At 41.6% G+C, this 26,346-nt stretch overlaps 1 protein-coding gene and 2 non-coding genes across 3 annotated transcripts; all 3 read left to right on the top strand.

Annotated features, from left to right (window-relative positions):
* Positions 1-15,210: 15,210 nt before the first annotated feature.
* On the top strand, positions 15,211-20,104 carry LOC128011640 (uncharacterized). Its single transcript, XM_052594285.1, has 3 exons — positions 15,211-15,269; positions 16,447-18,298; positions 19,304-20,104. The coding sequence occupies exons 2-3, from the start codon at positions 17,357-17,359 to the stop codon at positions 20,102-20,104; spliced, it is 1,743 nt and encodes a 580-aa protein (XP_052450245.1). The 5' UTR covers positions 15,211-15,269; positions 16,447-17,356.
* A 5,466-nt stretch (positions 20,105-25,570) lies between these two features.
* LOC128012669 (U2 spliceosomal RNA) lies at positions 25,571-25,769 on the top strand. The gene has a single exon (XR_008183169.1). It is a non-coding gene; the product is annotated as a U2 spliceosomal RNA (small nuclear RNA).
* A 373-nt stretch (positions 25,770-26,142) lies between these two features.
* Positions 26,143-26,306, top strand: LOC128012419 (U1 spliceosomal RNA). Its single transcript, XR_008182942.1, has one exon. It is a non-coding gene; the product is annotated as a U1 spliceosomal RNA (small nuclear RNA).
* The last annotated feature ends 40 nt before the right edge of the window (positions 26,307-26,346 follow it).

Below are 26,346 nucleotides of genomic sequence, written 5' to 3'. Positions count from 1 at the left end.
AACCTGTGTCTTGTTTGGCTAGAGCCAAGCACGTGGCTCTGCGACGAACTGTTTGGGAGTTACGAGCGATGCCCTACTCTCAGGCCGATCGGGGCGAGGCCTGGTGACGTTGCAGATGGGGGAGGGTACTACCATTCCACAGCGTTTCAGGTCTCTCAGACTTACCAAAGCCGAGATGGGCATCCTCCGACCGCTGCATCAAATCAACATTGCTTCTCGGCCCTTTGGCTAAAATCAAGTGTGATCGACCCAGATGGATCCAACAAGAGAGGATGCACCTTTGCCGACCATGGTGGTGCAGCTGAAGAATACTGTTCATTTACAAAGTCAAGGTGGATGCAGCTGCTGACGTTAAGAGAATATTTGGAAGATAGTTTGTGGTTACTGAGCTACTGAGAGAAGTTTTTCGGTGTTTCGGCATGTTTGATTTTTTGTTTGCAAGATTTTTCAAGCTCTGGCTTTATCGATTTGACTTTTTTTCAACTGAGAGACTGCGTGGCATTCTATGAATCATGGGAGAAGAAAAAGTATCACCAGTGCTTAACCGGCCTGCACCTCTTACCTGCCTTTGCTCCGGATTTTCTGCCACTAACGATCTACCTGTACAATCCTTTTGTGGAAGATGGTGATGTTCTAACATTCTTAGCCAGCTACTGTGATACGGTGAAAGGAGGTGAACGTTTGAAGGACCAGTTTGGTATATGGACTGGAAAGAGAAGATACCTCGTTAAGCTGCATACAGACACAGCGTCGCCAGGTGGTTTAGTTCATCCACCTGGGTCTTCACTGGATCAAACAAGGGCTTTTGCACTATCCAGGTCAACCAGTGTACTGCAGGAGGTGTGGTGCACAGGGCCATGTGAAAGCAGACTGCACAGGGAAGAGATGTCGCTTTTGTGGATCTGCAGAGCACGTTGCATCAGCTTGTCCAGAACCAAAAACATGCAGTTTATGTGGAGGAGGAGATCATCTGTTCCGGGTATGCCCTAGCAGACAGAAAACATATGCCAGCTTATTCAAGGAGGGACAAGGTCTGCAGGCTGATTTTGAAGGTCTACTAACGAGTGTTCCAGGCGGAGGGGAAAGTCAAGAGGCAGGGCCTTCAGGAGTGGGTGCAGGTGGTGAAATAGTGAAAGGCCAGGAAGCAGGACCTTCGAGTGCAGATCAGGGGGCAAGAGAAAAAAAAAATGTTGTAAGGGTGAAATACCGGGCAATTCCAGGGAGGAAGGGAGAGATGAGGAAAGCGTGCAACAACTGGCGCCATCCCAGGAATGGTCAGAGATAGATGTGAAAGAGGTGTTATCCAGGATCTCCGAGTCTCAGAAAGATCTGACAACTAGGCCCATGGACTTAAGGGAAGAGCAGTCTGCCTCAGTAGGAGGAGAGAATCGGCCTCAGCTGGACGATGTATCAAGGGAACCGATGGAGGTAGTACAAGGACAGCGTCGACGGCGGCTCACTGAGGACACCGAGAGCCAGGAAAGGGAGCACAAGTGTAGTAGGGTAGGACTTTTAAGCTCATCTCTTTTACAGGACCTAGCTCCTGTTCAGGACTGGGAGAAAATGGTTCAAGGGAGGGTGGAAGTGGAGGCTGAAAGGGAAAACAGATGTGGAGAAAAAGAGGAGAGAATTTTTTAAAAGGGCCATGTGGTTTTGGGAAAACCTGGGAGGGGAGGGTTAGAGGAGAGGAAGGACGAGGGGCAGGATGACAAACAAGTGGGGGAATGGGCTGAGGTACTCACAAGAAAGGGAAAGGGGAGGGGAAACAATATGAAGTTCATAAATTACATCCAACAGCCTATGTGGTGCACAGACCACTGTTTGGTGGGAGTTGGGGTAGAGGTAGGGGGTTTGAAGAGAGGCAGGGGAGTCTGGAGATTCAATACCTCCTATTTAAAAGATATAACTTTTTATGAAGTACTTCAAAGGTTGATAGTCGGTTGGAAAAACCTGAGGGGTCTGTTTGATTCACAAGCAGCTTGGTGGGATGTTTTGGACGAAGAGGAGAGTGTTGTGTTGGAGAAATCTTTAACTCTTCAGGAGGTAGAGTCAGATGTGTACTCATTCAAAAAGGAAACGGCTCCTCGAAATGATGGCCTTCTAGAAGTTTTATAGAGCCTTTTGGCCTTTGATAGGGGCAGAGCTGGTCAAGGTATATCAGGAGAGCCTGAATAAGGGCGAACTGCCGGTTACTATGAGGACAGGTCTTGTGACTCTCTTCTATAAGAAAGGGAAGAAGGAGGACCTAGCAAATTGGAGGCCAATAACTCTACTCTCAACGGATTATAAAATATTAGCAAAGGTCATAACTGAAAGGCTTAAAAGAGTGGTTGGAACAGTGGTTCAGCCAGATCAGACTTTTGGGGTGCCAGGCAGGTCAAGTAGGTTGAATCTACCCTTGGTGGGGGACATCATCAGCTGGGAAGAACAACGGCAGCTACCTTTAGCTATCTTAAGTTTGAACCAGGAGAAGATATTTGATAGGGTAAATCATGCCTTTATAATGTCAGTCCTGGAGCGATTAAGGTTTGGTCCAGTTTTCAGGGCCTGGGTAAAGTTGCTGTAGAGTTGGGATGAATGGATTTTACTCAGAGTTAGTCAAGCAGCAGGGAGGGGTTAGGCAGGGATGCCCCTTGTCCCCCCTGTTCTACATTCTGTCACTGGAGCCCCTTGTGGTGGCATTACGAGCGGCCCCGTCCTTGACGGGTGTTCATTTGCTTGGTGGTAGGGGGATAAGTGCAAAGGTGGCAGCATATGCTGATGATATGACACTTTTCCTGACTTCCGAGATGGATTTTTTGGTGGCAGACAGGATCCTGCAGTGGTTTTGTGAGGTCTCAGGAGCTCGGGTAAATATGAGTAAATCTTCTGCAATGTTTGTAGGAAAGTGAGCAGGGAGAACAATTGTGCCAGGTGGATACAGCCTGTGTCCTGATGGAATGAAGATTCTGGGCATTCATTTTTTCAGGAGAAATAGTGCACAAGAGAATTGGGGGGCTATGTTTAAAGTTGTACAGGCAAAGGTAGCTAGGTGGAATGCAAGGGGGCTGTCACTCTGGGGTAGGATGGAGGTGGTGAAGGCTGATCTCCTCCCTAGCCTGAACCACCTGGCGTACATATTCCCAATTCCTTTTTGGCATGGTAGGAAACTGGAGAGGTTGGTTTTCTCCTTCCTCTGGAGGAATGGTACAGAGTTGGTAACCAAAACCCAGATGTACCGTCACCTAAAAAAGGGGTTAGAGGTGTGCCTTGCATACCTTTAAAAACTGAGGCCCTTTTTTCATCCTTTGCAACAGGTCCTTTGACCCCAGACTGTAGTGCACAAGGCAGGGTGCCTTGTCAGGTTTTGGTTGGGGTTTCCATTGAGGTCCATGATTCCATGGAATGGAACGATGCCTTGGTCAATGGAAAGGCCAGAACAATACCAGAAAGTGGTGGATCTTGTGGTAAAAAAAAAATCCTGGTGTTTAGAGCTCTCAGTGATTTTAGACCATAGAAAACTGTACTGCAGACTAAGGGATGAGTTGGTTGAAGGGGCAGAGAAGGCTACTCTGCACGATGGGGTGGATTGTGCAAGGATCTGAACTGGGTGACAGTTTTAGGCCGGCTGCCTGTAAGAGAGCGTCTCTACAGACATGGGCAGGGAAGGTCACCTTTGTGTCCAGTGGGCTGTGGACAGGAGGAAACAACTGAGCACAGTTTGTGGTCTTGTTTGGGAGCTGCCGCTCTCTGGCGTTCTGTAAAGTTGTGTTGGAAAGATTGGAGGGGGCCTTCTATTAAGAGAGAGCTAGTAGTGAAGGGTGAGGGTTTAAAGGATTTGGAAAAAGATCGCAGGAGAGTGGTGTGGGTGGTAATTTCAGAAGCTAAATACATTTTGTTGGAGTGGAGAACAACATGCTTGAAAAAGCAGTAGCCTCGTATGTTTCCAGAAAGGTTATTTTGTAGTTTACTTGGGAAAATATCAATTGAGGTAAAAATGTTTAAAGAGTTTTATGGAGAGGAAGAAACCAGAAGGATATGGGGATTGTTATCAAGAGTGGGGTAAAGGGAATAAGGATTTCATGTTATGTTACCTTTTGGGTGTTTTTTTGTTGTTTTGTTCTGGGTTTTTTCTATTCTTTTGGTGTATAACCTTTTTATCTGATCAGTGTGTATAAGTAAATTGCAAAGAAATGTAATTTTTTTGTTGTAATGTTTTCCAGACTGTTATAATGAATGGATTGGTGAAATAAAACAAATAAAAAAATCTGTTCTTATCAGTTTAATATTTGATCAATCAATCACCTTTATTTATATAGCGCTTTAAACAAAATACATTGCGTCTAAGCACTGAACAACATTCATTTGGAAAACAGTGTCTTAATAATGCAAAATGATAGTTAAAGGCAGTTCATCATTGAATTCAGTTATGTCATCTCTGTTCAGTTAAATAGTGTCTGTGCATTTATTTCCAATAAAGTCAATGATATCGCTGTAGATGAAGTGACCCCAACTAAGCAAGCCAGAGGCGACAGCGGCAAGGAACCAAAACTCCATCGGTGACAGAATGGAGAAAAAAACCTTGGGAGAAACCAGGCTCAGTTGGGGGGCCAGTTCTCCTCTGACCAGACAAAACCAGTAGTTCAATTCCAGGCTGCAGCAGAGTCAGATTGTGCAGAAGAATCATCTGTGGTCTTGTCCTGGTGCTCCTCTGAGACAAGGTCTTTACAGGGGATCTGTATCTGGGGCTCTAGTTGTCCTGGTCTCCGCTGTCTTTCAGGGCAGTAGAGGTCCTTTCTAGGTGCTGATCCACCATCATGTCTGAATACGTACTGGATCCGGGTGACTGCAGTGACCCTATGATCTGGATACAGACTGGATCTGGTGGCCACGTTGACCTCGGAACAAGAGAGAAACAGAAAAATATTAGCGTAGATGCCATTCTTCTGATGATGTGCGGCGCCCGGGGAGCAGTTGGGGGTTCGGTGCCTTGATCAAGGGCACCTAAGTCGTGGTATCTCTCAACCTTCAATAGCATGACTTAGGTGCCCTTGAGCAAGGCACCGAACCCCCAACTGCTCCCCGGGCGCCGCAGCATAAATGGCTGCCCACTGCTCCGGGTGTGTGTTCACAGTGTGTGTGTCTTCACTGCTCTGTGTGTGTGCACTTCGGATGGGTTAAATGCAGAGCACAAATTCTGAGTATGGGTCACCATACTTGGCTGAATGTCACTTCACTCATTTCACTCAAGTACATAGGGTGTTATGTGAAGTGTTTCCGGTTCCGGTTTATCTAATTAATGCAGCCTAAAAATCCTTTAATGGATATGGATATTAAAAGCATATTAGTATGTTATGTGTAAGCCAGGTTAAAGAGATGGGTCTTTAATCTAGATATAAACTGCAAGAGTATGTCTGCCTCCCGAACAATGTTAGGTAGGTTATTCCAGAGTTTATGCACCAAATAGGAAAAGGATCTGCCATCCGCAGTTGATTTTGATATTCTAGGTATTATCAAATTGCCTGAGTTTTGAGAACGTAGCGGACGTAGAGGATTATAATGTAAAAAGAGCTCATTCAAATACTGAGGTGCTAAACCATTCAGGGCTTTATAAGTAATAAGCAATATTTTAAAATCTATACGATGTTTGATAGGGAGCCAGTGCAGCGATGACAGGACCGGGCTAATATGGTCATACTTCCTGGTTCTAGTAAGAGCTCTTGCTGCTGCATTTTGGACTAGCTGTAGTTTGTTTACTAAGAGTGCAGAACAACCACCCAATAAATCATTCCAATAATCTAACCTTGAAGTCATAAATGCATGAATTAACATTTCTGCATTTGACATTGAGAGCATAGGACGTAATTTAGATATATTTTTGAGATGGAAAAAAGCAGTTTTACAAATGCTAGAAACATGGCTTTCTAAGGAAAGATTGCAATCAAATAGCACACCTAGGTTCCTAACTGATGACGAAGAATTGACAGAGCAATAATCAAGTCTTAGACAGTGTTCTAGGTTATTATAAGCCGAGTTTTTAGGTCCTATAATTAACACCTCTGTTTTTTCTGAATTTAGCAGTAAGAAATTACTTGTCATCCATTTTTTTATATTGACTATGCATTCCATTAGTTTTTCCAATTGGTGTGTTTCACCGGGCCGCGAAGAAATATAGAGCTGAGTATGATCAGCATAACAGTGAAAGCTAACCATGTTTCCTGATGATATCTCCCAAGGGTAACATATAAAGCGTGAAGAGTAGCGGCCCTAGTACTGAGCCTTGAGTTACTCGATACTGCACTTGTGATCGATATGATACATCTTCATTCACTGCTACGAACTGATGACGTTCATATAAGTACGATTTAAACCATGCTAATGCACTTCCACTGATGCCAACAAAGTGTTCAAGTCTATGCAAAAGAATGCTGTGGTTAATTGTGTCAAACGCAGCACTAAGATCCAATAAAACTAATAGAGAGATACACCCACGATCAGATGATAAGAGCAGATCATTTGTAACTCTAAGGAGAGCAGTCTCAGTACTATGATACGGTCTAAATCCTGACTGGAAATACTCACATATACCATTTTTCTCTAAGAAGGAATATAATTGTGAGGATACCACCTTTTCTAGTATCTTGGACAGAAAAGGGAGATTTGAGATTGGTCTATAATTAACTAGTTCTTTGGGGTCAAGTTGTGTTTTTTTTTATGAGAGGCTTAATAACAGCCAGTTTGAAGGTTTTGGGGACATATCCTAATTACAATGAGGAATTAATAATAGTCAGAAAAGGACCTATGACTTCTGGAAGCACCTCTTTTAGGAACTTAGATGGTATAGGGTCTAACATACATGTTGTTGGTGTAGACGATTTAAAAAGTTTATACAATTCTTCCTCTCCTATAGTAGAGAATGAGTGGAACTGTTCCTCAGGGGGTCTATAGTGCACTGTCTGATGTGATAATGTAGCTGATGGCTGAATGGTTGCAATTTTATCTCTAATAGTATCGATTTTAGAAGTAAAGTAGTTCATAAAGTCATTACTGCTGTGGTGTTGGGAAATGTCAACACTTGCTGAGGCTTTATTTTTCGTTAATTTAGCCACTGTATTGAATAAATACCTGGGGTTATGTTTGTTTTCTTCTAAAAGAGAAGAAAAGTAATCAGATCTAACAGTTTTTAATACTTTTCTGTAGGATATGTTACTTTCCCGCCAAGCAATACAAAATACCTCTAGTTTTGTTTTCCTCCAGCTGCGCTCCATTTTTCGGGCTGCTCTCTTTAGGGTCCACCTCCGTCTTTATCAAATTTAACGCCTAAAATCTTAAAATCGTTGTCTTTAAAAACCAAATCAAGTCCTCCTGTGTCCACGTCTCCCCACGCCCGAAGAGCTGGGCCTCAGACAGTCAGACTCCAGAGAAGTTTGGCGCCCAAGGCCCGACCGTACCAGTCAGTCAAGTCCAGTGCTCTTCGTATTGATAAAATGTCCGTGGCTAAAAGAGTTATGTCGTCCATGTATAAAGCACAGGTCGCCGTCAGTCCACCCATCCCAGGAACGTCCAGTCCTTTGATCCATTTGTCCCTTCTCAAGATCTGTGCCAGTGGCTCGATGCAAGACACATACAGAAGAGGAGATAAAGGACATCCCTGACGGACACCACTGTGTATATTCACAGCTTTGGAAAGATGCCCATTTATTAGAATTTTGCTGACTATTCTCTTGTACAGCAGTCCCACCCAGGCTATAAACCTCTCTGGAAACCCTATTTTCTCCAATACCTGGCAGAATTACTGGTGCGAGACTCGATCACAAGCTTTATCAAAATCTAAATTTAGGACTACTAACCGAATATTTCTGTCTCCCGCATAAGAGATGGCGTCTCTAATCAGCACTAGGTTGTCTGTTATCTTTCTTCCAGGCACAGCACAAGCTTGATCCGGGTGGATCACGTCCTCTAAAACAGTCAAAATGCGTGTCGCTAAAATCTTACTAAAAAGTTTATAATCGAAATTTAAAAGCGTGATTGGTAGCCAGTTTTTCAAGTCAGTGTTGTCTCCTTTTTTGTGTAATAGTGTAACTATCCCTACTCTAAAGCTGTCTGGAAGTCTGTCAAGAGTCTCAAATTCTTTAAAAACGGTCAACAGTTTGTGTGCTAAAATGTCCCAGAAAGTCAGATAAAATTCAAAGGGAAGTCTGTCAATGCCAGGGGACTTCCCTTTTTTAAAATGTTTTAAAGCTTTCTGAATTTCTAAAACTGTAAAATCCTGGGATAAAAGCACATCTGGGCTCTTTACCTTTTTATTTAAAAAGGTTAAAACTTCCTCTAAAACCCCATTATGAGCCTCTTTTGCACTATATAAATTATTATAAAAGTTTTCAGTTTCATTTAAAATCTCTTTTGTGCCGCTTGCTTCCCTCCCGGTAAAAGTCTTCAAAGCAGAGATTGACCCACCCAGTGTAATATTTTTTTAAAAAAAGTATCTTGTGCATTTCTTCCCTTCTTCTATTTCTCTTTCTTTAAATCTTAAAATAACACCCCTACTCTGAACTTCGAATAAAACTGACATTTCTTTCTTGACTTCTTTTATCTCTTCTGTAAAATCCAATCCACTGTTTAAAAGGTTAAAATATCTCTGCAGTTTTTTTTTTGCAGCCCCATCATGTGTCTTCTTTCCCTGTTCTTTTTCCTTTTCCCTATATTTCTTAAAAACTGTCTTGTCGGATCCTTAACCACTTTCCACCACTGTGCACGTGTATCATAAAAGTCTTGGAGGGTCTGCCATTGGCTGAACTGCTCCCTATACTCTCTAACCACTTCTTCATCCTTTAATAGGGAACAGTTCAGCTTCCACAGCCCTCCTCCTACCGTCACACCCATGGAAAGTGAAAGGGTGCAAGACAGCATCATGTGATCAGAAAAAAGGGAGGGGTCAATGTTGCATCGGTTGGCGGGCAGTCCCTTGTAAAAACATAGTCAATTCGAGAGGCTCTGGTGCCATCACCACTGAACCAGGTGAAGCCCTCCTCTCTTTGATGCAGTTGTTTAAAACAGTCAACTAACTTAAAATCCTTGACTAAATTTAGCAATAAAACCGATGTCTTATCGACCTTAAAATCTTCTCCTACTCTCTTCCTATCTGTTTTGGATAAAACACAGTTAAAATCCCCTGCTACTATTAGGGGAGCCCTGCCTAACATGTGGGGCTGCAGGTCTTCTAAAAGCTCATGTGTGTCATTTTTTTCTGTAAAACCATACACATTAAGAACCTTAAAATCTCTCCCTAAAAAAGTCAGGTTTGCTAAAAGAGCCCGCCCTTCCCTCACCACAGTGCTATCCTTCACCGTGATGTTTGAATTGTTGATTAAAATAGCGACACCGTCATTCTTGTTGAAGTTGGAGCCACTCCATATTGAGGGCCCCATGGTCCACATCTCCTCCAACTTTCTGTAACTATTTAAAAAGGGCAGAGCACACTCTTGCAGTAAAAACAAATCTGACACTTTAAAAAGGATAAAATGCTCTGTGCTCGTAAGGTGGACCTCACACTTCTTACATTAATGGAAGAGATAGTGAGGGCCATGAGCAGTATGGTTAAAACAGTATGAGACATTTAAACAGAAGACAAAAAGACTACAAAAATATACTTAAAATCATGTTTTATCTTGTTTCACCTGCCCTTCCTTTCTCCCAGATAGAACTGGGTCCTGGAGAACAGGTGCTCGACGCCTCGGGTGCTACAGAGAAACCCTCTTGTAACTCCCTAGGCGACGATGTTCTTAGCTTGATGTGCAAAAAAGATACCTCATTTGGGGACTCTAGGGGCCACATGCGTTCTTGATCTTCCAAATCGGAACTATCAAGCAGCTGTGCTGCCCTAGCTTTTTTCTCCTCGGTTTCCACCAGAGGAGATCCCGCAGGTCTTTTTTGCACTTGAGCATTTGGGAGTGAACACTCAAATTCACTCCCACTGGATTCCTGTACCAACTCTGAAACCGTTTGTAGGGAGGAGCTTGTTTCTTCCTCGCTCACTTCTCCTTCCGTGCCTTTTTCCATTTCAATATCTGACTCCGCCCCTATGGCCGCCCCACTTCCTCCTTCCTGCCCAATCCCTGAGGCTGGCTGGGAATTTGAAATTCCCGCCAAAACCTCAGGGAGCAAAACTTTTAGGGCAATCTCTGTAGAGGTGGTTTGAATCTCCACAAAGATTGCACCGCCTGCCATTGGTACATTGTTCAAAACCGTGACCAATTTCTTTGCACTTCCCACAAACTAATTCTTGGCATTAAACGGCTAAGTGACCAAATTTCCCACATTTCCGACATAACTTAGGCATACCCTGGTAATGAATGTAGCCTCTGTTCTCTCCAAGCACAATCATGGAGGGCAGATGTTTCAGGCCCTGGTAGCCCCCAGCGTCCTCCCATTGTTTAATGGGGATTCGCCAGGAGCATGTCCAGATACCATCTTCATCTAGCACCTTGACTGGCTGGCCTCGAACAGTGCACAATCTACCCAGCCACACACATATATCTTCACCAGTCACAGTTTCATTGAACATTCTGACAATCACAGTTTTAAGTGTGTTGTCAGAAAGTTTCTCCACCATAAACATAGAGAACTGGGATTTAACAGATTCAAACCTTTGCCAAAACTCACTTAGCAGGGAAGCAGTCTTAAAACTCAAATCAAAACCTTTGTTCAGAGGCAGAGTCATCAAACAATTCAGGTCTTCAGGCTTAAAATGTAAGGTCTTTTGAACAAGCTTTCTGGAAAAGTCCATGCGGGACATACCCAGAAGCTTTCCATCGACCTCCTTGAATATAAAACGCACGCTGTGGTGCCTCCGCATTCCGGCACCACCAGCACGCAGTGGCTAAAACAAACAGTAAATTAACTAAATAAATTAGATAAAACCTTCTTACCTTAAAAACAAGTAGATTCTCCGCAAAGCGAGTCGTCTCCAATTAAAAGCCGCTTGTCAATTTACCTCTTGGAGGATAGAGGACTCGTGCCACAAGCCACACACGAGCCTAAAGGTCCACCTAGAGATGATCGCAGTCTCAACCGTCCGACCAGACCACGTGATCTTAGCCAAAAGGCCGAGAAGCAATGCTGCTAAGACGCAGCAGGGAGGAAGCCGGACACGGCGATGCCCATCTCGGCTTTGGTAAGTCTGGGAGACCTAAAAACGCTGGGGGATGGTAGTACCCTCCCCTGTCTACAACGTCACCGGGCCTTATCCCGATTGGCCTGACAGAAAGTATGGCATCGCTCATAACTCCCAAACGGTTCGTCGCAGAGCCACGTGCCTTATGTCATCAGAATCCTTGGCTCGAGTTTCTGACGAAATTTTCGGGTATTTTGGATTTTGTCGAAAACCTTCTTTTGCAACCTAGCGCCAGGTATTTGGCCAAGTCCCACCCAAATCAGCACAGAAAGCTTCTCTGGAGTCTGACTGTCAATAATCATCCAAAAAAAAAAATTTCCATTCACCTTGGCGAGGGGACCTCAAAACGTGCTAAGGTGGCGCGTCTCAGGTGGCTCGAATGGCTATAACTCCAGGAAGGAGTGATATCCCTTCACCCAAATCGGCACACCTGTGCAGGGGCTCAATCAGAGGCCAGGTGAAAAAGGGCGCGGCGACAGGCCACTAGGTGACGCTGTAAGCGACAACAAAATCAATACGAATCGAAAAAAAAGGACAACCAAACAAAATGGAGACAGCTACAGCTAGGCTGCAGCCTCCACCATGTCGGCTGCTCGTGCCGGCGTGCGGAGGCACCACAGCGTGCATTTTATATTTAAAAAAAATGATGATGGAACGTTAATGGTGATGTCCAGACTTGATTTCTCACGGAAACTCGTACAAAAGGTTTTAGGATTTTCAGCAAATGATGTAAATTGCTTATTGACTCTTCTCCAGAACCGTGGTTTTGATTTGAGGTTTAAAAGCGCTGCACTGCTAAATGTTTTCTGGTCTCGTTTTGAAGCGGTAAAAGCCAGTCTCTCCATGTTCACAGTTGAAAAACTGACAGACAATTCCCTGAAAGTGGTAATTGTTCGAATGTTTAATGAAACTGTGAGTGGAGATGACATAGCGATATGGTTGGCGAGATTTTGCTCTGTTCGGGGCCAGCCAGTCAAGGTTTTAGACGAGGACGGCATCTGGAATGGCACGTGGAGAGTTCCCATTAAACAATGGGAGGATCCACACGGCTTCCAGGGATTAAGTCAGATTCCTTCTATGATTGTGCTGGGAGAAAACAGAGGCTACATTCATTATCAGGGGATGCCCAAACTGTGCCGTAAATGAAGCCGGTTTGGGCACCTCATAGAGGCATGTCAGGAAACAGTTTGTGGTAAGAAATTGGGCACATCTATGAAGAATGTACCAATGGCAGAAAGTGCAATCTTTGTGGTGAATCCAACCATCTCTACAGAGACTGCCCTAAATCCTTTGCCAACATATTAAAAGCAAAAATGGCTGCCACAAAAAACCAAACGAGTGAAAAAGAGGCGGTCCCTGAGGTTTTGGAGGGAATTTTGAATACCCAACCAAGCCCAGGGACTGGTCGAGATGGAGCGGAAGGGGCGGGTCAAGGGGCGGAGTCAGATGCGGGTAACGGTCGGGAGGAGGAGACTCCGCCCATCCAATTAGGAAAGCAAAACGTGAGTATGGAAATGGATAAAGAAAGTGAAGAGGAGAAAGAGTGAGATGAATTGACCCCCTCCTCTTTGGAAACTGTACCCGATCTAGACACCGAGCAAAACACTTCAAGCAGTATAGGCGGAATAACTCTAGATTGGTTACCTTATGCTAAGTTGCAGAAAAGACCTGCGGGGTCTCCTTTGTGTCAAACAGAGGAGAAAAAGTTGAGGTCCACCAGCTCAAGTAATGAGGAGGGAGACAGGGTGTGGCCCTCAGCCTCCCCGAATGAGGTTTTGTTTCTGCAAATACAGCTAAGAACATCATCGCCAAAGGAGCCGCAAGAGATTTTCTCTGCGGATCCTAAGGCGGTGGACACCTCCGCTCCTGAACCCAATATTATCACTAGTAAAGAGGAGCGGGTGTCACAAGAGATTTTTTGATTTAAATGAACTTTGTAGTCTTTTAAATAAAATGTTTTAGTTCCTTTTTAAGCTCATGCCTTTTTTACCTAATTTATTCACCATGGCCCTCACAATTTCAACAATAAATGTAAGAAGTGTGAGGTCCATGGTCAGAGCACATACTATTTTATCCTTTTTAAAATCTCAAAAGTCAGATGTCTTTTTACTACAAGAGTGTGCCTTACCCTTTTTATCTAGTTACAGGAGGTGGGAGGAGTTATGGACGCCGGGACCCTCCATATGGAGCGGGTCTAATTTTAACAAAAATGATGGAGTGGCGATTTTAATAAATAACCCTCACATCCTGGTGAAGGGGAGCACGGTGGTAAGAGATGGGCGGGCTATTTTAGCGAATATGACTTTTTTGGATAGAGATTTTAAGGTTTTAAATGTGTACGGTTTTACAGGTAAAAACGATAGGTATGAGCTTTTAGAGGAACTGCAGTCCCACATGATGGGGAGGGTACCATTAGTGGTAGGAGGAGATTTTAACTGCGTTTTAGCCAAAACTGATAGGAAGAGGGTGGGGGCAGATTTTAGGTTTGACAAGACATCAGTTTTAATGCAAAGTTTAGTTAAGGATTTTAAATTAACTGACTGTTTTAAGACTTTGCATCCAAGAGAGGTGGGCTACACCTGGGTCAGTGGTGATGGCACCAATGCCTCTCGCATTGACTACATTTTCGCACGCGATTGCCCGCCGACTGATGCTATATTAACACCCCTATTCTTTTCCGATCACGTTATGCTGTCTTGCACTATTTCCTTCACCACAAAATTGACGGTAGGGGGAGGGATCTGGAAACTGAATTGCTCCCTTTTGCAGGATGAGGAGATAGTTAGTGACTACAGGGAGCAATTCAGTCAATGGCAGACCCTCCAAGACTTTTTCGATTCACGTGCACAGTGGTGGGAGATGGTGAAACACCGGACGAGACTGTTTTTTAGAAAGAAAGGGATTGGAAAAAAGAACAAAGAAAAGAGACGCATGTTGGGACTGCAAAAAAGATTGCAAAGGTATTTCAAGTTTGTGAATGGAGGGTTTGATTTTAATGAAGAATTAAATGAGGTTAAAAAAGAAATGGCTGATTTGTAAAAACAAAGAAACAAAGAGTTGATTTTAAGAAGTAAGGAACAAGATCTGGAGGAAGGTGAAAAATGCACAAGGTACATTTTTAAGAGGATTTTAACAAATAAAGGGGTAATCACTGAATTAAAAAAGGGGGAGAAGGAAGCAAGAAATACAGAAGAGATATTAGAAGAAGTAGAAACATTTTATACAGATTTATACAACAAAAAAGAGATAACAGAGGAAGCCATAGAAAATATTTTGGGAAATTTAGAAAAGAAAATTGATAATGAGTGTGCTATTTTAACCCAAGATTTTACTCTTTTAGAGCTTACAAAATGTATGAAGGATTTTAAAACTGGTAAGTCGCCGGGAAGTGATGGCCTTCCCGTGGAATTTTATTCAAAATTTTGGGACATTTTAGCACCAGAACTTTTAATGGTTTTTAAGGACTTTGACAGACTGGACCGACTCCCTGACAGTTTTAGACTAGGAATTGTTTCACTTTTGCATAAAAAAGGAGATAGAACAGATTTAAAAACGTGGAGACCAATCAGCCTTTTAAATTTGGATTGCAAACTTTTTAGCAAGCTTTTAGCTAAACACATGTCCCTGTTTTTAAAGGATGTGATCCACCCGGATCAAGCATGTGCTGTGCCCGGGAAGAGGATCACGGACAGTCTGATATTGATCCGAGACACCATCTGTTTTGCGAGAGACAGAAACATTGGCCTAATAGTGGTAAATTTAGATTTTGAAAAAGCTTTTGATCGGGTCTCGCACCAGTACCTATTGCAGGTACTGGAGAAAATGCACTGTAAAAAATTACTCTTGAGGGTGTTAAATACAACCCATGAAAATCAGTTATAGTTTACTTAAGTATATGAGTTAGCAAGTAAAATTAAAAATAATGGGTACTTTGTACCTACACTATCTATTTTTTAACAGTATTAACTGCAAGCCTAAAAAAATAAGTAAAATTTACCCCTAAATATTAGCTTTGCCACTGCAAAGTGCGCATGCGTCAACATCCAGGCGGGAATCGCGGGAGACACCATTTTCCTTGTCATTGGCGGTGGATGAACATTTATTGGTGAACCTACAGGTACGTTTTTATTCAACTTGTTGATATCATCATCATGAATGCAAATGTTAAGTTGTTTAACGGTAAAATGTACCAGAACAATAGTCATTTCTCGGTCTCTGTTGACGCACCATCTGGTGATAGATCGACACGTTATAATTTGTTTTCAGTCAAGTTAGGATTGGAAGCTGAATACATTTTCCAGAAACGTTACTTGCGAATGCGAGCAAACATCTACGTTTATGATTGAAATATAGCTTCAATTATTGTAATGTTACATGGCTGAAATTCGTGAACAGCGAAACTGTTACACATGAGTGGTTGAACTTGAGCAAGTGACGAGAGAGCGCAATGGATGGCTGGTGTAACGTTACTATACAGACGACAAGGCATTCGGAGCAGAAAAATAGCAGTAAAGCTGTCGATGTGGTATGCTAGATAATTACTGTTAAAGTTTTCTTGCATTTATCTGTTGATATTGAGTTTTGTGTTAGAAGGGATCAATTTATAAAAGCCATTTTATTATTATCATCATTTACGGATTTATAATTAACGTGCGTTTTTAAATTATTGTCTGTTTAAAAAATGTGTGTTGGGGGTTTATACGATCCAAATTTATTGTCAAGTAACGTTAATCAGCCTATGTTTGAAAATCGTTGTTTGTATAGGTGCGTGCATCTTCCAATTCCTATGTTTGAGCAATGTGCTTCATTCGTGATAATTTATATTAAGTATTTCAAATGCAAAAATGTCAGACTTTTACTACTGTGTTGTAAATAATACTGTGTAACGTTAAACTACTAACTGTGTGCTGGTGCCTAAGTGTTAAGTTTATAAATTTGCATTACAGCTAATCAGCCTCCCACTGAGCACATGGTTAGCATTAATATGCAGCTATTAGCATGTGCTCTGCTAATGACAAAAAGCAAAGGATTGAAAATATGTAATTTTTTTTATGTTCCTTATCTGATCTGTGACATAGGCCTAACAGTTGTAATGTTTTTATAATTGATTTATGTGTTTGAGTTAACTTGGATTTTGAAATACATTGTACTAACTTCTAGTTGGTGTAATTATTAAGCAAAATATGAAAAATGTAAATGGATATGAATATAAATTATGTACAATTTATTTTACAGGAGTGTGATAATTAATAATTTCAATATCCTGTTTCTGACAAATTTTTTTTCTGCTGCAGAAAGATCTATATGAAGAAGAAAGAAGAATTCATAGCAGTTATCAAGACAAATTAACTTCAGGTACCCAAACTAACCACTGGGTCAATGGATGTTCTAGCTTATTGGAAATGAATTGGCTGTGCAAAATATGTAACTTTACATCATCCAAACGATTGGATCTATTAAAACACTACAGATTACAACATGGGCAGTTTAGTCGAAGCCAGTCCATACCCTGTCTCCATTCGAATTGCCCATGCACCTTTAGGACATGGGGTGCGTTACGGACACATTTGTCCAGATTTCATCCACAGATATCTAATCCAGGCCAGCTCCTTTCATTCACATGCATAGTGTGTAAATCAAGCCATTTCCACACAGAAAGGCAATATTTTGAGCACCTGGGTGGTCATCTTAAAAAGCATGAAACTGTGCCTTGTGTTTTCCGAGACTGTGATTACAAAACAAATGTTTACACAACCTTTCACAGTCATAAAAGCAGGAAACACAGCCCCCATTCAGTGGAAGATTTTAAGACCATTGTTTGTCAAGAACACCAAAGCCAGATTCATGAAGAAAGCGATTCTCTGGAAACTGAAAACTACTGTGGCATTGTCCTTAAGGAGGATGAAGACTTGAGCGAAACAATTGTCAAGAGACTGGGCTTGCTCCTTCTTAAATTGGAGTGCATTTTTAATGTGTCTAATACATGCATAGATGAAGTAGTAGAGGAACTTAATTTCCTTACATCGTCTGCATCTGGCCCTGTTATAAAAAAACATTATACTTAACACTCTAAAGAGGCATGGCTGCATTTTCGAAGATTCTGTCATTTCAGAACTGGTTAAAGATCTTTGCCAGCTTAACCCTTTCTGTGCTGCTTTAGGATTGGACGGGCCTTTAAGTACACACTATAAAAGAGAACAATTTATGAAGGAGCATCTTTCACTGACTGAGCCAGTCGAGTACATACTTGATTGCAGCAAGAATGCAACCTTACAGTATGTTCCGATTCTCCCATTATTGTCTCAACTTTTGAATAATGGACACATTCAGGACACAATTTTACACAACAGGAGGCCGTGCAATGTGTCTTCAGAGTACAGGTCTTTGCATGATGGATCTTTCTACAAAGAAAACTGCTTTTTATCTGGAGATGAACTGAAACTCCCGTTGATTCTCTACATCGATGACTTCGAAATATGTAACCCTCTGGGGACATCACGCAAGAAGCATAAAGTCACTGGCGTGTACTGGGTACTTGCAGTCATCCCTGCTACTCTTCGGTCTACACTAAGTTCCATTTATCTGGCCATTCTTTGTAAGGCAGATGATGTCAAGCAATATGGATACCCAAAAATGTTGGAGCCACTGCTTAAAGATTTGAAATGCTTGGAGGATGATGGCATATTTGTACCAAGTCTGGGCAAAGTGGTGAAGGGCACTGTATTTGCCGTAGCAGCTGATAATCTTGGCGCTCACTCCATCGGTGGGTTTATTGAAAGCTTTTCTTCCTCTCATTATTGTCGCTTTTGCACTGGAAAGAGTTCAGACATCCAGGAACATGAAGTAAGAGCAGGAATGTTCCCTCTGCGAACTAAGTCCAGCCATACACTCCATGTCGAAGCAGCGTTGTTGGACACTGCAGAAGCTCATCATTGTGGAGTTAAAAGACAGTGTCCCATCTCTGCCAAACTGAGTTACTTTCATGCCACATCAGGTTATCCCCCTGATGCTTTGCATGATTTGCTTGAAGGGATTGTTCCTCTTGAACTTGCACAGTGTCTTGACGTGTTAATCAAGAAGAAATACTTCTCTCTTCTTGAACTTAACTCTTCAATCCGTCGATTTCCTTACAAATGGAATGACAAAGTGAACTGTCCACAAGCTATCCCCCTGACTTTTGCATCATGTAAAAGTATAGGAGGCAATGCACATGAAAACTGGTGCTTGTTACGGATGCTACCTTTTATGATTGGCAACAAAGTGCCAGAAGAGGACTCAGCATGGCAGGTTTTGATGACCTTGAAAGATGTTGTTGAGCTTGTCATGGCTCCTGTTTACACAGATGAGACGCTAGGATACATGGAAAGCAAGATTAGTGAACACCGTTATAGGTATTTGGATTTGTTCCCAGAGGAGAAATTGAGACCGAAACATCACTTCCTGGAGCATTATCCTTGGCTCACAACTGCTTTTGGACCACTTGTGTTTCTCTGGACCATGCGATTCGAAGCCAAACACCGATTTTTTAAAAGGATTGTGAGGCAGACTGGGTCATTCAGAAACATTCTAAAAACAATGGCAAGAAAACACCAATCAATGATTGCATACCACATCCATGATGCTAACATTCTAAGACCAAAACTCTCTTTGTCAAGAATGACTCAAGTGGCAGTGGAGGTTCTAAAGGACAGCATTAAGGAGTCTTTTGTAAATAAGTTTCCCAGGGAAGCGGTTGTGAGTATGACAAACAAAGTCACCATTTTAGGCACTGACTACTGTGTTGGAATGTTGTTGCCTTTTGGATCAACAGGAGGATTGCCTGACTTCGGAGAAATACTCCAAATAATCATTGTGCATGAAAGTCCTGTCTTTGTTCTGAAGTTGCTAAGTGGGTGGTACCATGAGCACCTGAGATGCTTCAAAGTAGAGCCAAAAGGAGAGATTGAAGTCGTGCAGCATTCAGAAATGAAGGATGCATACCCCTTAGCTGCATATAATACTTTGCATGGTCGAATGGTGTCCCTAAAACACTTAATTTGTATATCAGAGTAGGTTTTTCAGTTTAATTATTCATGCCTTATCAATCGTATATTAATCATGCCAAGTATAATAATTATAAAAAATGCAATCTATTTTTCTGTCTCCCTACAGCTGAAGACAACACATACCCCAAAGGAAATGTCCGTCCAGTTGCGAGTCATCATAGAAGAAAACAATATCCGAAAGTTGACGCTTCCATCAGGAATTCCTAATAAGGTGGAAGATCTTGTTTCAGAAATCATTGAGACATTCCAGATACATGGTGAATTTGGACTACTCTATGAGGACAAAGACTTTGGGAACCAGTTTTTCACTCTACATTCTACTTCCGACCTGGAAGACAAGGGCACTGTGAAATTGGTAAGAAAAGATCCCTTGATAACCCTTGACTTGCATCCAGTAGATGAATCAGGACTGTCCTCTACACCAAGTACCTTGGAGACCCACCCTGTGGATGATGGTGAAGAGTACAGCTCTATTGCAGATGACGTTGAACCATCAAATTCACAAGATACCATTCTTCTCCCAGAGTCATGTCGTTCTGCTCCATGGCCAGTGCAGTTTCAAGTGCCAACATTTTCCCGTGACATTGAACTTATCCTTGCAGAGGCTAACAAGTCATATCATGCCTCTGGAACACATTTCCAGGATGCAAGTATTAAATCTGCAATAATGCAAGACTTAGCCAAAGCTGTATTTTCTTACACGGCCTATCCTTCAAGTATGCAAATATCCTCTGTGGCTGAAGCCCTTCTTGAAAAGTTTCCATGCCTAAAGGAGCCTGGGACCTTTGCAGGCATGTATGGCTGGCAGCAACGCCTAAAGTACAAGATGCACATTTTCTGTGCCAAGCTGAAATCACAAAAATATACATATCCAGAATTAGAAGTAAACACATTGAAGAGGAAGTGACCAACCGATGCAGCACCAGCTAAAAATGTGAAAAGGCCAAAGAAAGCAGAAGTGAATTATCTCCCTCCGCATCCTGTTGGAGAAAATGAGGACACATTGGAAAAGGTGAGGCTTGAGTTAGTCGATGAAACGAAGAAGAAGAACAACGCAAAAGTAATTGAAGAAAAAATGTCAAAAACCTTTTCAATTAGAAGACTGGAGGTTGTGACCACCGGCCCTGCTGTCAGTGTTTTAAGAGAGAGGTGGCCTGGATTATTCAGTAAGGCTCAGGTAAGGATGTTCTTTAGTTTAATTTTTTTCTTTCAAGAACTGTTGTTCATCTCATTTGTTTAATTTAAAATTGGTTTCAAACCTTATAATCTCTGACTATAATTGTGATAATTATTGTATTTTTATGTTCTTTTACTGATTTACTAGATCAAAGAGGAATTCAGACGTATAACAACAGTCTCCTTGGAGGAGACATTTATGCTGAATCTTGATGGGTACACACCACGTCTTCTGCAGTTGATGCATGCCAAAGGAGGAGCATTTGATACCAAGATGCATCCTCTCCTGAGCACTGTAAATGAGGTATCTTTCTGTTTTATCTCATTTCACAAAAAATACAAATTAAAACTCAACACACTGAACTTAAAAAGATGTGTAAACAGACAAAAGCAAAACAAGCAAATTAAAAGATTAGTCCACTTTTAAACAAACTTTTCCTGATAAATTTACTCACCCCCATGTACATTTATATTGTATTTATTTATTGCTTTTTTTGTTGTTAACAATTTGATACCTATACTTGCCTTGAGTAGTGAGATTGGTTCCTAAACTTAGGTCTGCCAACAAGTCCTGAAGAACTGATTTCCTGTTGAGTTTAGCTCTAAGGATGCTTTAAATTTTTGTTCAATTGCCTGGTCCAAACAGCAAACCTTTCTAAGGAGTGTTTAGCATTAGTATCCACTGAATACTTTTGTTGTCATTTTTGAAATCGAGCATTTGTTGTCAGACTAATAATGTTTTTTTTATTTTTTATTGATTTTTGTTATTTGCTTGTTATTTGTCTGTTTGCATGTTTTCCTAAGTTGCAGTGCAGAGCTCATAGAGTCACTGTATTGGCTCTAAAATGCATGTCTTTGTAGTTCCAGAGTATTGACAAAAAAAGGGATGCATGCATCTGTTGCCTCATTGAGTATCTTGGGGAAAATCAAGAAGAGCTGTTCCAAGACTGTCAGGTATGTTATTACATAATTAATAATTTCAAGGTATTCAAATGGATACACATTGTTTCATTTCCCTTATCGATCACTGTGATTTAGCCAATAAACCAACACAATACCTAGCCATTGATAAATAGTCAGTAGTGCATTTAAAAATATATTTGTGTATGTATTTATTTACCTATTGTGATAGAAATATTTTGTCACATATGAAATGTTCAGAAAATGCAGACTAAGGCCATGACACACTGGCTGCGTGGCGTCTCTGCTGCGTGTCAGGAGCATGGTGGCTGCCTCGCGTTTTCTGTGTCTTTACACCAGTAGCGTGCCTGGCCCGCGGCATAGAGGGAGACCGCTAACAGACCAGGATCTTGTCTTCATGACAACAATATCAACTTTTTTTTACACACCTACACCTACGCCTACTGATAAAGGACACCGTCAACAGTATTGACGGCAAAATATACTATGTTTGACAGGTGAAATATTTGAAAATCGATAATTATTTATTATTTTTTTTAGTTACATTTATATCTGAATTTGTCAACCTATACACTTTCAAACATCAAAGTGTCATGAATTAATATGTTTTTGTATACAAAATGACATTAACATGTTTTCCTATTATATTTTGCCTGGAAACGCTTCCAACACGCGTGCGTCGCGTGAAAAATAGGCGTCGGTTCTATTTCTAGCATGCACGCGTTTTCTGCGCGACGCGCGTCTCACGCAGGCACTCTGCAAGCTCTAACCTGTTAACATGGGAGCTGAATTAAAACAGACACACCACGCAAACAGTGTGTCGCCGGCCTAAGGATGCTCAGGTCAAAGATCATGTAAACTTGCTTAACATAGAACTTATAATCACATGATTAGCTCAGATCATTAAAAAAACAATCATAATGAAAATACTTGACATTGATTTTTACTCACATATTTAGATGCATAAATTTAATGTAGACTTTTAATCTCATATACACATTGATCAACAAACTTAAAGTTCAAACTTACTTGCTTGACACACAAGAACAAACCTCATTGTTTTTTTACAGAGGCTCAAACATGCTGTGAGACAAGAAAATTAACTTCATTAGGTGTAACGTGTCAAGCAAGCATGCTTCAGCTTTAGTTTGTCTAAATTGGATGCTGCAAACATTGTTTAATTAATAATTGTGTCATTATGGGATACTCAGGTGAAGAATTTGGGTTTTGATTTTTGTTACTCATTTTTATTTAAGTGCTGATTAATACAGAAATCCTGCGTGTGAGCAAACAATTGGCATTAACCAAGAAAACGACTGTAATCAAACATGCTAATTTGCTTGAACTAACATAAAACCTTTTTTTTTTCAACAGGAGGATGAACTTGAAGGCCACACAAATGAAATAATGAAGTTGGTGGTTATTCACAATCCCGCAGTTGAGGAGGACCCAGCAGATGTGTGTGTTGTAATCGAGGGCATCAAAGTGCTGAATGGTTGTGGAAACAGAACCACAGCGTGCATACTGTTGATGGGATTGATATATGCCCTCAACCTTGAATATCCAAAAAAAATGAAGTACACCTTTGAAGTCTTCCAGAAACTTTTTTTGAAACTTGACGGAGCAAAACTGCTGAAGAAGGTCCAAAGCCTCAAGTGTAAACTAATGGAATGAGCTGTTTGTACTGTAAGTTCAGCCTCAATGTAAACTGTTTTATTTGCAAATGGTAAATGTTCAAGAAGTAGCACGTTATATGTAATGTGAGTTATATTTGAAGTTTAATGTAACTTAAAATGTATTGTTTTACTTTTAAATAGTAATTGTTCAAAAAGTTAAATGTAATGAGTTTTATGTAAAATGAAGTTGTATGTCACTTAAAATTGAATGTAAGAGCATTTTTTGCACTTAATTAGTTTTAAATGAAGTTTAAATGTTTGTATCGATGTAGAATGCTAATCTTTTGAGGTAAATGAGAGCATTTCAGTCTCCTTTTATTTTCTAGAGTTGCAAGTATTGTAGCCACACATTAAATCTAAACGCATATAGTTTGAAATGGTTACGTGAAGAAACAGTATTTAGGAGTTTTGCCTCTAATGTATGTTTTTTCATCTTATTTTTGAATGTAATATATTCAAAAAAGCTTTGTCACATTATGATTTTGTATTTCACTTGAAATTTATTGTAAGGGGCTAATTTGTACTTTATGTAATATAGTTTTAAATGTTTAAAAATACAAAATGTTATTTGATCAATAAAATAAGCAATTGATGCAATCTCCTGCGTCTGACCATTTTTATATAAATTCTACCTTCCCTGAATAAGTAATATGTAATTTTTCCTATTGGCTAATCATTATTACAAATAATTTAGTAGATTCACTGTTGCTTACTTACAATAGGGTTAATATTACTAAATTTTTTATAAGTAATCAGTTATTTGATGTAATGAGAAATATTAGGTAGACCTTACCTAATCTCTTTTAGTCTGCCATAGCTGTTAAATTTAAGTATACTTTACTCAAATATATAAGATAGAATCTACCCAAACGAAGTGAGTGCAAATTGTTACCTCAATTTTATTGAGTAGATTCTATAGGTTGTTTTTTACAGTGTGGGCTTCCCAGGGAGGATTTTAGCATGGGTGGGATTGCTGTATAATGATATAACCAGCAAAATTCTTGTAAATGGGCATTTAACAAAAGCTGTTAACATTCACAGCGGCGTCCGTCAAGGGTGCCCGTTATCCCTGCTCTTGTATGTGGCATGCATTGAGCCACTGGCACAGCTTTTGAGAAGGGACCAACGGATCGCAGGATTTAAGCTACCAGGAGGTTTGATAGCAAAATGTGTTTTATACATGGACGATGTGACAATTTTAACGACTGACTTTTTATCTGTCCGAAGAACTTTGGAACTTACAGATTCTTATGGACGGGCCTCTGGCTCCAAATTAAACAGAAACAAGTCAGAGGCCCAGCTCTTCGGACAGTGGGGCGACATAGACGTGGATGGACTTGAAGTGACTCTAAGAAATGATAATATAAAAATTCTAGGCATAAAATTTGATAGGGAGGGGGGTGGACAAGGTAATTGGACCAATGCTTTAGGGAAAGTAAGACAGCGACTGGGTTTGTGGGGACAAAGGACTTTGACGATGGAGGGAAAGATTTTAGTTTTTAAAGCTGTGATTTTACCTCTGTTTTTATTGTTGTGCCCAGTTCCAGGGCTAACTGAGAGCGAATCCAAAACAGTGTGGAGAAACGCAGCCCACCCCGCTCTTTGGAACCGGCAAAAAGACCTGATGTGGATGGTGGCCCATGAGATCCTACCAACCAGGGCGGTTATGCACTCCCGCGGCATGGCCGCCAACGCAAAGTGCCCACGGCTCGGGTGTAATCAGGAAGAGACCGTGCGGCACGTCCTCTGGGAGTGCGGTGCTGCACGGGACCGGTGGACCGCGACCGGCCCCCTGGTTTTCCCATGCCTGCCAGCGGGTGGGGTCCAGATGGACTATAATCTCGCCGTCCTAGGGGTGGGCCGGAGGATAAAGGATTTAAAATCAAAACAGTTCACAACACTCTGGTTCACCCTGAATGCTATAAAGCATGCAATCTGGACTGCCAGAAACCTGCTGGTGGGGAAACGGGTGATGGTGCCCCTCCAAGCCACTGTAAGGATGGTGGAGAACATGCTGCAGGGGCACCGCGCCCAATCATTCAGAGCGGGGGCCGGGGTTGCCACAGAGAGAGTCCCGGCTACCACCGACCCTGGTTGCCCGTAGATGTACCTTCACCACTTCCGGCTACGGGAGCAGCGGGCCAGAGGGTACGGATCTCCTCTGGGTCACTGAAGCTGGGTCTGATTGCCCGGGATCGAAGAGAGGGAGAGGCCCAAATTGAAAGATTACCTCCCCGATCAAGCACAATAGAGAACCCTTTTTTTTTTTTTTTTTTTTTTTTTTACATAGTTTTATTTTGGCTTTTAAAACACACTGAAAGCACTTTAAAGGAAAATAAAAATGTATGTAAAAGAACAATTCAACAATGTGTAACCTTTATAACCCCCTTTTTTTTTTCTTTTTTTTTCTCTTATGGTCATTTTAAGTATTTTGTCTGTATCTTAACATAAGGCATGTCTTGGAGATCCAGGATTTTAGTGGTGTGTTAACCGTCATTGGAACGATTGTTTTTTAATTTTTTATTTTATTTTATTTTATTACTCATACCTGCATGTGAACATATATGTTGTATTTTATCTATTACTTGACGTACTGTTGTACCACTTTTGATTAAATATCAATAAAACCAGTCAAAAGAAAAAAAATCTGTTCTTATCAGTTTAATATCTGATACGTCCCCCATCAGGGGACTACATATTAAATGTATTTTTAGATCACGGAGCTGGAGCCGGGGCTTGCTCCGTCCACTCCATGCATCGGCCTGGTATTGCAGTGTCTCCAGGAACGGTGTGCTTTCCTTTTTGGGGATTGCCGTTTATTGGGTCGAATAGCAGAACAAGGAATGAGAGCTGCCGTTGCAGATGCTGTGGTTTATTGCAAACTTTTTTCCTGATGTGTCCTCCTGGGGTCTTGGACTCTTCCACTAACGATGCACCCACCTGAGGTCTTGAAGTCTTTCACAGACGAGGTGATGCATCGAATCAGGTGTGTTTGTTTAAAGAGAGTCATCTAAAACTGGCGTTGGGAAGCACCGGCCCATGAGCTTGTCAGTTTCCAGGCCAGTAACGGAAGGCACCCGTCCTTCCTCTCCTGGAGGGGGGGCGGAGGGCTAACCGTTGGTGAGGATGGTAGAGATGCAAATCAGACCTCTGGCTGACCGCCTGGGCCTTCATACTTACCTGGCAGGGGAGACACCATGATCAAGAAGGCGGTTCACCCAGGGCGAGGCTTGTCCATTGCACTCCGGCCATGCTGACCCCTTCGAATTCCCCAAATGCGGGAATCTCGACTGCATAATTTATGGTACTGGGGGACTGCGTTCGCGCTCTCCCCCGAAATTGTTGGTGAAACAAAGCAGAAGAGGTTTTTACAGTT

The sequence above is a fragment of the Carassius gibelio genome, chromosome B23, assembly GCF_023724105.1.
Source record: "Carassius gibelio isolate Cgi1373 ecotype wild population from Czech Republic chromosome B23, carGib1.2-hapl.c, whole genome shotgun sequence".
NCBI classification, from domain to species: Eukaryota; Metazoa; Chordata; class Actinopteri; order Cypriniformes; family Cyprinidae; genus Carassius; species Carassius gibelio.
The sequence above is the reverse complement of the archived record's forward strand: the minus strand, read 5'-3'. Positions and strand labels throughout refer to the sequence as shown.